Source organism: Equus asinus, chromosome 12, assembly GCF_041296235.1.
Source record: "Equus asinus isolate D_3611 breed Donkey chromosome 12, EquAss-T2T_v2, whole genome shotgun sequence".
Classification (NCBI taxonomy): domain Eukaryota; kingdom Metazoa; phylum Chordata; class Mammalia; order Perissodactyla; family Equidae; genus Equus; species Equus asinus.
Window position 1 is genome coordinate 65,731,523 of NC_091801.1, and position 16,217 is coordinate 65,747,739.

The window sequence follows — 16,217 nt, forward strand, 5'->3', positions numbered from 1 at the left end:
TAAACACACTTACATCCTGGGTCACACTTGTTACATCAGCGCCTCTGACACCCAGGTACACTTATTTACAAGTCTCTCTCAGCTCCCTTCTAGCCTGCAATAGACTGTATGTTTTTTGGTGGGGTCTGTGTTGGGGGAAGACATGTGTGATTTGTTCCCCCGATGCCTGGCACTGTGCCTGGCAGAGAGCAGGCACTCAATACATGTTTGCTGAATGAATGGCAAAAGTGGTTGCAAACTCACTCCTAGGCTGGCTAGGGCAAGAAAAAAAAAAACAAACTCCCATAAAAATGTCCAAATACAGTAGCTCAGTATCTTAATCTCTAGAGTAGAGATTTTGCTAGGGATATTATTCCAGCAGGCCAATCTAAGTGGCCAGCACAGAATTAATAGAAGCCAATAAGAGAGATATGGAGAGACAGAGTAGAGGTCTACAAACAGCATCACAGGCAGGGCAGTGAGATTGCTAAGGTAGTAGATAGGCATTATTTTGTTATTTTTGTGTCATGGAAACCAAAGAGGCTATATGGAAAAAGATGGCAGCAGTAGGTAAATACCTCACGCCAAACCTTACCCTACTGGGCTGGAGGGATGAACTCAGATGAATGGCAGGTTAGATAAAATAGACACTGAAAGGAAAAGTGAAGGTGGGGCTTGTTTTCCCAGGTGGCAAGAAGAGTGATCCAGAACTTGAGGAAATCTGCACGAACTGGCCCTTGTTGGCAACTCTCACTGCAATGCTACCTAGGGTTTGTTTTTTCATTAAATGCAAAATTGAATAGTTAACCAAGTCAGCAATTTTATTCTTATCATCATTTATAATACTCAAATCAGATTATACAATAAAATAATTCTATAAAATAATGTATTTTATTGCAATTTTCTATGGGAGGAATATCCTTTCCTGACCTTTCTCCACAAATGGTCAGCACTCATAACAACTTCCTGGTCAATATGTAACACTTGGTTCATTCTTCCCTGGAGGTTAGGAGAAATTCACCAGGAAAAAGTTTCAATCACCTCACTGTTATTTTCTGCAACTTTCATTCTTCTATAGCCGATAATCTTCAGGTCTGAAAGACAAAAATCAACATTTATTTCTTCATGAATCATTATTTCATTTTTTCCTGTCTGATGAAGGAAGATTATTTTTCCAATTTAATATGAAAGCAACTGTTTATTGAGAAATATCTACAAACACTATATCTAAAATTTTGGTTAAAACCACTAAAGCCAAATCATTACAAAGCAGAATGGCTCAGTGACAATTCCCAAGTTCTTTAGAGAGACTAAATATAGGCCATCTTGTACCTATGCGTGAATGTATTTAGTAACTTAAAAAATTTGAATCCAATTTCTATTTTAGAGCATTTTTTCCTAAAGTCCTTTTCAAAGAAAGGATTACTGTGATCTGTAAAATCGATGAGATGGATTTACCTAATAAAGGCAAATTTTGAATGAGTAATTTCTCTATTTTATCATATGCTAAATTTAATTTTCATTATGATACACATACAAAATAAATGTATAAACATCAGCTTGTTGATATTTTAATTATATACATATTACTGGTCTTTTCCTCATTTATATATTTATAGGATTAATCAGACCTGAAAGTTGCTTCCAGTAGTAAATTAAAACAAAGAACATTTTCAGGGAAATGTCAAATCATAACAAAGGAGAAAAAGAAGAATAGGAAATTACAAAATGCAAACAATTTTAAAGTGTCCTGTCATCTTCTACACGGTCTATTTGTAGGCGTGGAGCTCAAATGGAATTTTCAGAAGGAAGTTAGTAATAAGTAGCTAAATAGTTTTTTTTGAAATAGTTATAAAAATATTCAATAGTTTGAGTTCCTATAAAAAAAAACAACTCTGCCCTGAAACAATTCATCTAGTCCCCTTCTGCATTTACGTCTTGTTTTCTTAGACAAAATGCTCACAAGATATCAGACAGCCCAGCTATGAAGGCCAGCAGTCTAGCGGCTGAGTAAATGAGCTACAGTACAATTTAAAGTTGTTATTTAACTCTGAGGAACAGAGGTGCTCATCTGGGAAAACAGCCAAATATGCTTCACCATATCAGCCATCCTATAAAAACAAGAAGAGAAACTGCAGAATTTTGTCACTGTTTTCGAAATCTCTTTCCAAATGTAAAAACTGCATCCAAAGTCTGGGAGATGAAAGTTTGATGTGATAACTAAAAGCAGCTCCAAAGTGTATTCTTTTAATCTCTGGTATGTGAGAATACAACCAAAGCAGTTCCCTGGCAAGAGACAGTAGTACGTTTTAAGAAACAATTTACTCTCCTGTCCAGCTGGTTCATATAATTCCAAAATGGTGGTGGCGATGCCACTGGAAAGAAATCTTCTAAGCCAAAGTCCTAACAAGAAATCTCGGCAAGTCCACTCAATAAATTAAATGTGCTTAGTCACCGTCCACTTGTTTCCACACCAAAGGTTACAAGGAGATGAGAAAAGCACCCTTTAATGGAATTTAGAAATAAAATTGGAAATATGTATGAAGCATGTAATCTGTCATGTAAGCAGAGGCCTGAAGGCCATGCAGGGCTAACAGAGCCCAAATTTGTTTGAAGACTTTTCGGAGGAGCTGAGGAGGATGGAGATGAGGGCTCAGTTAGGGCCGTAGCAGTGATGAGGGAGAAGAAGGGTCAGGTTCAGGATTTAGGAAGCAGAAAGGGAACATGTTTGGTGGGGAGAGGGGAGGAAGAGAGAAAGAGGGAAGGGCCAGGGAGATGACGGAGCAAGGAGCTACTGGAAAATGACAATCCAAGGACTTGAAGAACTCAGTGTAGGGCAGTGCTATTTAATTTTTCAGGATAGGGAATAGAGGCAGAAGAACAGATTCTGAAGGAAAGAATCTTGGTTTTGAATATGATAAAATCTGGACATGGCAGGCAGCTAGTAATTAGGATTTGGAGTTTAGGAGAAATGAGGCAAAGGTGGTCTCTAACATAGATTCTTTCTTTTCCATCCCATTTCCACATATCAAGTGGCCCTGCTTAAAAATCTTCAATAGCCCTCCACTGCTTTGTCAAAATTCAAACACCTTGGAATTCAATATATAACCCTCCATAACATGGCCCCAGCTAACCTTTCTGAGTCATTCTTTCTACACCCTATCCCTCTACATTCTAGCCCCACCACACTACTTGCTATGGCCCAGATAAAAACTTGCACACCTCTGGACTTGGGGACCTGAGATTTTCTTTGCTTAGAATATCTCTGTTCTTTTCTCTGCCCAAGGGACTTGATTCATCCTTCCAAATTCACCTCAAAAATCACATCCCTGGGGAGCCCTCCACAACTCTTTCTTTCTAACGTAGACAGGGCTCCTTTCTCTGAGATTGCCAGAGAACTTCATGCATACTCCTATTACAGTGTTTCTGAAATTATGCTTGCCCTTACTTATGTAAATGGATTGTTACTTATGTAATAACATGTGCTGAGTGCCTATTAGATAGCACGAAGTATACTAACTACTTCACATGCATTATCTCATTTTATGCTTATTTGTAAGAAAGACACCCTATCAACTCCATTTTACAGTTGACAAAACTGAGGCTCAGAGGAGCTGAGTAACTTGTCTAAGGATACACAGCTAGGAAATTGATAGTAGGGATCTAGGGCGGACTTCTGACTGCAGTGCTTGCAAGCACCCTTTTACTCTACATGACTCCTATTAGGCTGTCAGTTCCTTTGAAGGCAGGGTCCCAATATAATTGATTTCATGCTTCCAGTAATTAGCACTGTGCCCAGCATGTAGTGGATGCTTGTAAGATATCTGTCATTAGAGTACAGTGACTGCCTTGAAAATGACACACTGTTTGCAAACTCATCCCTTCCTTTTGCTATTGACAAGTAATCAGGATCTTTTGCAGATGGTTAATTAGCTTCCAAAGGGAGAAAACAGTACCCTGGCCAAGGGCCTAGATACTTTAGATGTTGGCATAGCTAGAAACATCAAATCATACTGGAGACAATTAACCATATTACAGGGCTTCGGAGATACCCTTAAGGGGAAAAGTAAGTTTTTTACACTAAATGTGGTGATATTTCTCTCTCCACATACAAACCAAAGCTGGCACACATACACACATTTGTATTCTTACTTCCTTCTACTAAAAGAAGGAAATCCAAGTTAACATAAGAAAGAGGAGGGGAGGACTGTTTACCTGAGTGCTTCTCAAACTTCTGTGGGCATACAAATTACCTGGGCTCTTGGAAAAACACAGATTCTGATTCAGTTGGTCTGTGGAGGGGCTCATGATTCTGCATTTCTAACAAGCTCCTGTGTGAAGCAGTGCTGGTCTATGGACCACACGATGACTAGCAAGGGTTCACCTCAGACCTCAGACAGAGTGACTGAGAAGACAGGAGATGACTATTTGAAGATGTTGAAGAAGCCAGAGGCATCTTCAGTAAGAAATTTCTAAAACTATGCTGTGCCTAACAGAAGGTAACATACTTCCTCCTTAGCTAGAAATGATTCCATTTGATCTGCAATATCCTTCCTGGCTCTTTACCCACCAGAGGACTTTATTAACATGCAGTTTTATGCTTTTCTGATAGAATAATAACTAATTTTTAATTAAGATAATGTGTACTGGGTACTGATATTCTTTTGGTATCTATTATCAAAGAAAGATTAAGTTGTAGTTCATGTAGCTTTAGCAAGTGAGTAAATGTCACTGTATTTAGGTTCTTTAAAAGTTGCTAATCCATATATGGCAACACTATATTAATCAGAATTGAATTGTCGGATTATGTTGCTTACATATCTATCCTATCCTATATTTAGATCTACCTAATCTCCTTACTAGATTAAAGAATTTTTAAAAGCAAGAAACCTGGCTTCTAGTATATTTTTTATACTACGGATGCTTAATGTTGTTTGAAACCTTAATGACTTTAATGAAACGGCTTAATCTTTTGTCAGAGGAATAATGGGTGAATTTATAGTCTATATTTGCCTTAGTTTTTCACTTTTCATTGCAAATAATAAATCATGAAGTTTTAAAATACAAGATAACATCATATAAAGTTAATATATTTCTAAATAATAACAGCATTCTAGAATAATCTCAGGAAACTTCTGAAGAGACATTTCAAATGCTGTTATAGAAAGCTAATATCTATTTTTTTTTTCAATAAAGATTGGCCCTGAGCTAACATCTGTTGCTAATCTTCTTTTTTTTTCTTCTCCAAAGCCCCCCAGGACACAGCTGTACATCCTAGGTGTAGGTCCTTCTAGTTCTGCCATGTGGGATGCTGCCCCAGCATAGCTTGATGCGTGGTGTGTAGGTCTGTGCCCAGGATTCGAACCAGCGAACCCTTGGCTGCTGAAGAGGAGCATGTGAACTTACCCACTTGGCCACAGGGCTGGCCCTGAAAGCTAGTATCTATTAATTTTTGTGTTTTTTCCATAGAAATTTACTCTTTGACAGAAACAGAAATATAGTTATAGTTTAACAAAATTACCATGATCTTTTCTTTATATTTGTAACACAAAGTATCCAAAATTGGATATATCAGAGTTATACTAAACCACAGACTGTTAACAAAAATTTGTATTTTAGCTTTGGTTATTAAGCAAGCTTTAAATAAACAGCAAACAGCAAAATATGAATTTATCACACTTCATCAATTAAAAGTCAATTCCTCCTTCAGTGGAATAAAATTTCATTCATCCATTCAACAACGATTATTGAGTGTCAGGTTCAACTGTGGGCACAGGGAACACAGCAGTGAGCAAGATAAAGTCCTGTCTTTAGAGAGTGCATTTTCTAATAGGGGGAGACCACACAGACACACATACATTTTGACCTCTGAAGTGGAAGCTAAAAGTTTTAAGCTTTCATATCTGTGCTCAGGGTATACTTGGGAGATTAATGAATCTTCGAAGAATGAACCAACAGAAGACTTTCTCTAATTCATTTTCTAAATTGTCCTAAACTTTCATACCCACTAATTTAGATATTTTATTTTTCCTTCTTCTCTCCAAAGACCCCCAGTACATAGTTGTATATTTTAGTTGTGGGTCCTTCTAGTTGTGGCATGTGGGACGCTGCCTCAGCATAGCTTGATGAGCGGTGCCATGTCCGCGCCCAGGATCCGAACCGGCAAAACCCTGGGCTGCCGAAGCGGAGAGCGCGAACTTAACCACTCAGACACGGGGCGGCCCCCTTTCATAGCTATTAAATGTTCTATAGCAGTAATTCATTTTGCACTTAATACTTGTCAACAGCAGAAAACTGCCTTTAAACAATATAACTTTAAAAAATAATATCACTTTTTTGAATTAGGAAACAGAACGTACAAAAAGGCCTATCTGAGCTATAGAATGTATTCTATGGTGCTTGTGATTGCTCAAAAACAGTTAAAATCACACCATATTTTACGTAATTCTCAATTTTCTATGGCAAATCCTTTATCATAGATGCCCCTATGCAAAATGCTGTCTGCCACACATTAAATGAAATAAGTACGTCTCAAAAATGCAGAGGCTCAAATCAGAACACAGAAATGATAGGGGCCAATAGCTTTACATTATCTTGAAAACAGGGACATTTCTATAAAAAAAATTTATCTTTTGACCTCAGGAAAAACCTTTTGGGAGATTTCAGTTTTTATTGTGAAACAGTTGGAAAAATCCATTTGGTCTATGAATAAAATGAAATATAAACCTATAAAACACATGGTTTATGTCACAGTTCAATTAGAGACACTTAATATTATTTGTCCCATTAATATAATTTATTTTCCAAGGGAAAAATGCTTCAAATGTCAGTTGTAAATCCATGAAATTGGGTATAACTTAAGTGCAATAAATCTCAAGAATATTTTATTCTCCCTTAGGTCTTAGGTCTTTTTACTCCCAAATAATATTTCTCAGTATAATGCCTACTCCAACCAAACATTTAAAAGACAAGAATAAAATTTGGATGGTGGAGTAACCTTAAGAACAATAAATGGTCAGTTTGATTGAGTTTTAAGTCATTTCTATTATATGGGTGGAATTATTTAGAATAAACCATTCCAGGAAATCTGGTGACATCACATATTCCTAGAACTAAAGATGTTAGCTGTACAGGAATAGGGAGGCAGAGTAACAGTGCCTTTATACTCATTTCTCCAGGCACTGTACCGCCAGCTGGATCAGAAAAAGTTCACCAGTGCTTTTTTAAAAAACTAAACTCATAAGATTGTTACAAATTTTTAAAAATCAAATTATTAATTGTTTCTTCACTTAAAATGAACAGGAATGGGGCTGGCCCTGTGGCCAAGTGGTTAAGTTCAGGTGCTCTGCTGCGGCAGCCCAGGGTTTCGTCACTTCGGATCCTGGGTGCGGACATGGCACCACGCATCAAGCCACGCTGAGGCAGCATCCAACTAGAAGGACCCACAACTAAAAAATATACAACTATGTACCGGGGGGCTTTGGGGAGAAAAAGGAAAAAAAAAATGAACAGGAATATTTTGTTACATTCAATTATCACTTATAAGTCATAAATTCTATCAGCTAGGACTGAAAATGACTTGGTTTTTATTGTTTAAATAGAGATTGCTTTTTATTTTAATAACCAGTCCTAATCTGTTCATACCCAAAAGAATGGTTTAGAACAGTTTAGATGCCTAATTTGAGCAAAATTCAGCCCTGGAAATCCTGAGGTCTATGGTTTAAGCCAATGCTGAGCTGGTTGAAATGATGGGAAAGTTGGAAAGTAACCTTGCTCCCCAAGTCCAGTTAATAACTTCTGACTGTGAAGAGCAGCAAATTAAGTTAAATCTTGTAGGAAAATGCCACATGACTAGATGAGCAGAAAATTATGGAAAATCTTGAAGATGTCCAGATCCCAGCTCCTCATGGGTTTTGAAAAGGTAAAAATCCTTTTCTACTGTCTTTATTTAAGTCTCTGATCTGAAGCACATTTTATAAAGGCATCGGTAAAAAGTTTCTTCTGGGTATTAATTTAACTGTAGATTAAAATCTGTAGCTTTTTAGGATTAGTAGCTTTTGTATCAGAGGGCATGCACTGAACTTAAATCCTTGCTCTCTTCTAGAACTACAGACTGGACAGATGCTCAGCAAGTCCCTTTTCTAGTAGTAACGTTCCCAGCATCTGGAAGCCTGTTTTCTTTTTACAGAGCTGCATGGATTACCTATTAAACTCCCTAAACCTAATCCTACTTTCAGGAAAGACAATTCCAGGGCCAGTCCCGGTTGTCCTCACACCTCTTCCTCGCTTTCATCCTTGCCACCTCTCTCCTGCCGGCATACTCTGTAAAGAGGGTTAAATACCAGGAACATGAGTTTTCATTATCAACATCTGTTTTCAAGCATTTACTGATGGTGAAACTTTCCACACTTAGTTTCTCTACAAAGGTGAGGGTTTTTCTTAAAATAAAGCATTACATATTTAACGAGTGAGGAATAAAAAATACACTTCTTTTTTGGTTTTATTTCATCACTTTGTGGCTAACGTGAAGCAATTCAAGTAGGAAATTTCCACATACCTATTTTCCCTAAAGGTCTCCTACAGAATTTTGTAAAAACGAAAATAAAAAGTTTAAAATGATCCAAGGTTTATTTTTACTCTACAAATTAGAAAATTTCCATTACAGTGACAGCATTATAATTTCCATGATTATTGTGGTTTTGTAATGTGCTGGCAAAACTGCAATGACTACGGAAATAATTATTGATAATATTAAAACAGGATGACCATTTGAAAGCTACAATCTCAGGTAAGTGAATTGTGAAGAAAGCATGTTGTTTTTTCTTTGAGAAATGAATTCTAAGAGCATCCTCTACTATCACCACTTGCACATGGCAAACATGTATCTACTTTGACATGTATGGGCAATATGTTTCATATGAGAAAATTGCTTTTAGTTATAAAAGAAATTTACAGTTTTCTCATAAATATTAGTTTCTTTCCTCGTCTACCACTGTTTTTAAAATGAGTAAACAATGAGCATAAGAAAATCTAAAGTATGCTGAAATTAGACCTGAGAGAATATAACTTTTGTAAGTGATTTAAAATAATTTAAATGAAATCACAACAATGGTAGCTTTTAATTAAGATTAAAACCATCTTGTCAAATCACTGCTGGGTTCAAAGCTTAGTCTGACAATTGTTACTGTTGCTCAAAAGCTTTTTGTCTCTAATAGAAAAGCTAATAAACTCACATTTAACCAAAAGCTAATAATAGGTCCAATTACAATATGTACATTTTTATACTATAAAAATATTTTAAGTTTTATTGCTAGGGAAACAAAAACCAAAGCAAGCTATTTTTGTGTCTATTTATTTATGGTGCAATGCAGGTACATCTGTCTCAGTCAAGTCTCTGCAGATTCACCATCAGATCTCTTGAACAAATTCCAATTACTACATTCCAAAGGAAGATTATATTGCTGACTTAGCTATTTTGGGTGGAACAAAAGTATATTCTAAGCAGGTTCCTTCTCCAAAAGGAGAAAAAAAGTTTTTTCTCATGAAAGCAGATTACCAGTAATGAGAAATCCCATTTTAAATGGATTGCATTGCATGGTGTGACAAATATTTTAATTCTAATGCATATAATATTTAATACTAGAACTTTATTAAATGGCAAACAAAAGAAATGGCAGAGTCCATTAAAGTAGTCACTAGCCACATGAGACTACCGAAATTTAAAATCAAAATTACATAAAATTAAAAATTTGGTTCCTCAGTCACACTGGCCAAAGTGTAAGTATTCGAGAGCCACAGGTGGTCAGGAGCTACTATATTAGCACAGATATAGAGCTTTTTCATCATTTTGGAACGTTCTATTAGCCTTGAACTAAAAGATCATCGATTTCTTAGACAAGTTTTTGGTTAATCCAAAAATGCATATTTTTTCCTGATCACATGCATGCCATGGTAATAAAAAGTAATTGGACTTAATGTCAGTTCTAATCTGCAGAAGAATGAAATGTTGAATGATTAATGTTAAATGACTAGTATACGTATACCATGATATACCCTCAAAGGGTAATGTCTAAGTGTATACCCATATTATTATTTTGGGAACACAAGTTAACATATGTTGTGTGGCTACTTTTGAGAAAGATCAAAACTTTAATACAGCATAAAGAAGAGCCCGGTATTTAACGCATATTCTTGCCACAGGGAAATCTGGAAGGAAAAGTAAGAGCAGGAAAATCGATTCCCAGAGTAGTAACTCAAAAATGCATCAAGTAGCTCTAAGTTTCTTTAAAAGTCTCCTTAAAAATATTACAGAAAAGCCCTTTCTAATTCCATTAATATAACAAAGGCACTCTGTCACCTTCTAATTTGTTTTAAATGAACCAGGAATCACTTAGTAACATGAGCACTTTGATCAATACTCTTCGACTATAATAACACTAAATATAATCTGTTGCGAATGGTTATTATATTACTATACTACCTGGTTTTACTGATTTAGAACACACTTCAGAATATTCATGATATATAACTCCAAATGCATAATATATGTTTGGTCACATCTCTGATTAAAGAGCACTTTTGGTATTTCTAGTCAAAAAAAGTATCATAACCATCTTGGTTACGAATATAAATTCATTTATGATGGTGTTTCTATAAGACAATCAGATATAACATACTTAGATTTATAGAACTTCATACAGTACGGTAATCTAACAAAACTGCAAAGACTACTTAAAATACTTTTTTAGGATATAACTTTCTAAAGCAGAACATTTGAGAACTAGATATGACTCAAGTACATTTACTTAAGATGCTACAAGAGGCACTCCAGCAGAGTCGTTAGGGCCACGATGCAGGAGCTAGTCACCTTAGGCCTGAATCCCTAATCCATCACTTACAATTGTCTGATCTTAGGCAACTTACTTTATCTTTCTATGCCTACATTTTATTATTTATAAAAAAATGGGGATAAAAATTGTACTAACTCATCAAAGCAAAGTATTCTGGAATACTGCACCTACTCAGAAAGGAGTGCAGTAAAATGGAAGCCTGCTAAATAAAAGGAGTGGGAGCACTTTTCACACTCATTCTCCTTAAAAAAAAAAATTGTACTCACTTACTGGATTGCTGCCAGGATTAAATAGGTTAATACCATAGTAAGCACATAAGAAACCCTTTATTAGTGCTTGCTATTTTTTTTATTGCTAGTAATGTAGGGGGACAATAAACATGCATATAAATAAATGAGATTACTCTGGATAGTGATAAATGCTGTGAAAAAACCGAAAAGGAGTTCCAGTTTTACCAGAATGGTGTAAATCCCTTATAACCCATCTCTCCCACTAATTATAACCATAAACTCTGAACTAAATTCAAAAGCCAAACCAAAACAAACAACTATCCAAGGGTTCTGAAAAGTAAAAACACAGATGGATTATGGAAGGGAATTAAAACTTGGAAAAGCAACCAGCATGGGGATGCGTTCTGCATTTTCTTTTTCCTCTTATGGCTTTGCCCTGAGGGTGGAAAATAACATATTACATATAAGGGAACAAAGATACCAGTGTCCACAGATTTCTCATCAGAAATGAAGGAGGCCAGAAGAAAGTAAACAACATCTTTAAAGAGGTGAAAGAAAAGCACTGGCAACCCAGAATTCTATATCCAGTGCAAATATCTTTTAGGAATGAAGGAAAAAATACAGACATTTTCAGATGAAGGAAAACTAACAGAATTTGTCACCAGCAGAACTGTTGTCTATGCTATGTGCAAAGTCTATACTATGTGAATTCCTAGTAAAGATTAGATTCCAGGGTGGTAAATCTAAGCTAATAAATGGTTTCCATTAATTAGGGGTTAACTTCAATTTGTGGCAAATTCCGCATCTCTTTTAAGGAACTTTTAAAAATGTTTACATCTTCCTAGAAAAACATTCTGTATTTATATGGGTTCAGATTTAACGAGAAGTTCTATGTAGTTTAAGTAGGAAAAAGCACGTTTGACGTGTCTTGAATAAATGACCATGTAAATCTCTAAGAACAAGTTAAATTAAAATTACTTTACTTTTCCTAAAATTTAAAATTTATAAAGTGCAGAAGCCTCATCTCTTAGATGCCAAAGGGTAAAAATTGTAACTATCATGCATGTAAAACAAATTTTAAAACATTTTATTTTTACAAACTACTGATTTATCTAAATAAACCACTATATAATCTGGATAAAAAAATGAATTTAAATAAAAAGAATTTAAAATAGACTCTGGTTTTGACAAGAAGGCAAGCTATTAGACATCTAAAAAGGAGCCAAAGAAAGGAGACAATCACCTCATGCTTTACTTAGTTGTTAGAATCAAATCAGGTCACATAATATATGGTTTCTGGTCTATGATTTATGTCACTGTCAAGCAATCAACACTGGAACACAAGGGAATGATGGAAATGCACTTCCTTATTTTAGAGGGAAATACTTATCATGAGAATGTGTCCTGGTAACTAGCTGATAAAAACACCAGATACAATAAAATCAATTTTTTAGTCTTTCACATATATTTTATTAATCAGTCATTTGCTATCAAGTGAAAAGCAGCCAGATAATTCAGATGATACACTGAACAGAAACAAAAATAATAAAATGTTTTTAAGGCTAGTCAATTTCATTGATTCTAACATCAAAAATTAGTATTAAATTGGAGCATTTTACTACCTTCACTTTGTATCTTCTAGAGATTCCTCCCTAACTTCATTTGTAAAAGTTGTTAAAAGGATATTCTATTTCTTTATTTGTTCACTCAATGAATATTTGCTGAGTGCCTACTTATACTTAATGAGCCAGGCACTGTGCTCAGCGCTAAACAAGATAATATACAGTTCCCTCAGGGAGTTTAGTTAATAGAAAGACATTAAACAGATAATCACACAAATATTTAATTACATTAGAATAAATACAGTAAATGAAAAGGAAAGTGTACACTGAGACCCTATAATGGAAGCCTAACCAGTTCAAGGAGTACAGGAAGGACTTCTAGAGGAAGTTACATTTAAATGTTTCATCATCTGTATATCCCAGGCATTTATCAAAAGGTGTAGCACATAGTATAAACTCAATAAAAGTTTGTGAAAGTGAATTAAATAATTGCTTTAATGGTAATTTCTCCAAAGTGTGCCTCAGTGCCTATTACAGTATTTTGCATAGTAGAGGTAGCTAATATGTATTTGTTGAATAAACAAATTAATGAAGTAGTTTGCTTCTGTGAAAAGAACTCAGCTTTGGAAGCAGACACAGTTAGGTTCAAATGCAGGCTGTACTACAAACCAGCTGACCCCTCGCGCACTCTTAAAGATAGGAATATTTACGTGATAGGCTCATGGAGAGATTTAGATACAATGCACGTAAACCACCTAAGCAGAGTGCAGGACAATTGGAAAGAGCTCACTAAATGATCACTAATAATATTATTTTGCTCATCATTTGTAGAATTAACAAAGGAGAACCTTGACACAAGTCAGCAAAGTCAAAAAGATTTAAACAGACTACCCTAAAGACTTTTCTTGTGTGGAAAGAGTTTGATGATACACATATACGCATGAGGAGAGAGTCAAGTATTAGATTCCTGCACATAAGGCAGACTTGGGCTTAGATTTTCATGAACCTATCTGGCCAGAGTCAATAAAGAGATAGGATTTTCAAAGTACAGAGGGTAATATCTACAGGAAGATTAGCTGTCTTGTGTAGATCAAGCAATGAGGATGTGTGGTTCTCTCTAGACTTACTGTGTAAATTCTGCATACACTTCTGAGGCTCTATCATGTGAAATACTGTTCTGTTCACTGGAGATGCAATGATGAGCAAGATGGAGCCCTTGCTTTTCAGGAGCTAAATGTGGAAGTGACAGAATTACACAGCAGGAACTATAGCAGAAGATGGTTGAGCACTTAGTCTGGTCTTGATATTTAGGCAAGACTTCTTAAAGGAGAAGATATCTCAACTAAAGTCTTAAGAATGAGTTACACCATATGATGAGGTGAACACATATTGTTTTATGAATAAGTAATAGCAGAAAAGGCAAGGAAGAGTTAAATTGCATAAAACGGGTACTGATCTTAAACAGCCTGCTATCACTACAACAGTGGAGTGGAGTGGGAAGAATTTACGCTGAAGAGATAGAGAGGAGCCAGGTCACGAAGCCTGGAAACAATTAGATGGGAGATAGTGCGTCAAATCTAAGCAGCCTTCCGGACTGCAGGTAGAGGAAACTGCATAGGGGAGAGCAAAAAGTGTTTTTTACTGTGTTTTTCTTTTTGGATCAAGATTATCTGTAAGTACCCAGAATTAATGACTTTTCATTAGATGATATTCTTTACTGTGTTTTAGGTAATAACAATTCATTTATCATTCCAAGAGACTACAGTCAATCCAAGTCACGTCATCCCAAACACAGTATCTGACAATTACAGGCACCCAGGAACACCCTTGCACTCACCCAGCACACTCTTAGGACTTCGAGACTTTGGGTTCTAACACCTACATCTAGAGTTTATTTGCAGGTAGAAGCTGCAAAGAGTATCAAAGGGAGTAAAGAAAAGTTCACTCTTCCTACCCTCAAGGATCTTGTCATTTGGTTAAGGAAACAGGAGATACTAAACTCAGCTTGAAAAACAAAAAACTAACTACAAAGACAGGAAAGAGAAAAGAAAGACTTACGGAGACCACACTCTTGGGAAAGCCTCTACTTCTTCTTGTGTGTACTCATCGAGACGTCTGGGTACTTTCCGAGGTTGAGGAAGCTCTTCCACTAAATTCTTAAGAATATCTTCTGGTATGTCCTACATTAATAAAAATTTAGGCTTAATTTTATTAAAACGTATTCCATAGTAATACTTAGTAATAAAAGATAACAAAGGAATATTTACAGGATTAGGAAAACAATATAATCTTTAAGTTAAAACTTTGTGAAAATCCCTGAAGAGTACATTAAATCAATGATATAAGTAATCTCATTATAATAATACACTCTATATTTTAATCTTGACAAACATATTTCTCATGATATATTAGACATCTTCAATTTTGACAACTATTGAGTCAGTAAGTTTTATCTATTTTTTCCACATACCGTTCAATTTATTGCCCTCCCTTCAATTATAAAGAAGGTACTGCCTTGGCTCATTCTCATAATTTTTCATCTGATGCGTGTACGTATGCACTGGGTCTATTACTTCCAGTGCCACAACCTTTCAACCCATACTCCATATTGTTGCCAGAAAAAACTCACGAAAATGAAAATCTGCTGGATCTTTGAGTCATTTAGCCAACATTTATTGAACTCCTTCTATGAAGCAGAAATTGTGCTAGGTGCTGAGTATATGTAAAAAAATAAAAATAAAAAGATCATAGCTTCTAAAGGCTTGCAATTTTTAAAACATTACTCCTGAAACCAGGTCCTCACTTCTAGCCCACCTCTCCAACTTCACTTCACTTGCACACCCATGGCTTCTGAGTTATCAGCCTCCTTGCCTTTCATACCTTGGTCTACACTCAAATCCTAGTGCCTTTATTAATGGTATTCCCTCTGCCCAGAACAGCTTTCCCCTGGTTATATATCCAAATGTTTAGAAAAATGAAAGAAAAAGTAAAATGCAAAAAAGTCTGAATTTGGGTAATGAAAAGCAAACTAAAGAGTAAAACATATATTTGAGAGATATTTTGAAAGGAGGAGGAACAGGAATTGAACTAATGATGATAAAATGAAGAGTAAGAGTAACCAAAAGAATTAATATTTATATTGTGCTCATGATACAGAAACAAGGGAAAGGGAATTAACTGTATTGTGAGGATGATAACTTTAGAGACTCTACTGAACTAATGGTAAGATATCAATACAGAAGTGTCCTATGGGCATTTCTACAGGAACAGTAAATATATTTCCCTCTTTTCATTATAGTGTGTTCCCAGAAACTTAAAAAAAACCCCATTATTATTCAGTAAATTACAGTTCTCTACAGAGAGCATATTATAGTTGAGAATCAAATACCTGGGCAAGGACATGGCATGAAATAAACCATTGTTTTGACTAATCAATGTCTTAAGAATACAACAATTTATTCAAATTTATAAAATTTATAAATAAATACAATTTATTAAAATTTAAAATACAATTTTAAAGTAGCTTTAAAGAATTACAGAGCTCTAATGCGTTATTGTAGGCGTGTTCTAAAACCTATTATGGCAAAAATTTTTTT

The 16,217-nt window shown here is 35.4% G+C and overlaps 1 protein-coding gene across 3 annotated transcripts in view; it reads right to left on the bottom strand.

Moving 5' to 3' along the window:
- Nucleotides 1-779: 779 nt before the first annotated feature.
- MRPL13 (mitochondrial ribosomal protein L13) overlaps nt 780-16,217 on the bottom strand; it is a 44,071-nt gene continuing 28,633 nt past the window's right edge. For all 3 annotated transcript variants that reach the window (XM_014855296.3, XM_044743799.2, XM_044743798.2), the window contains exons 6-7: nt 14,680-14,801; nt 780-1,073 (exon numbers count right to left, since the gene is read on the bottom strand). In XM_014855296.3, coding sequence (XP_014710782.1) covers nt 1,052-1,073; nt 14,680-14,801 — 144 coding nt within the window. In that variant the 3' untranslated portion in view covers nt 780-1,051. The remainder of the gene's footprint in view (nt 1,074-14,679; nt 14,802-16,217) is intronic.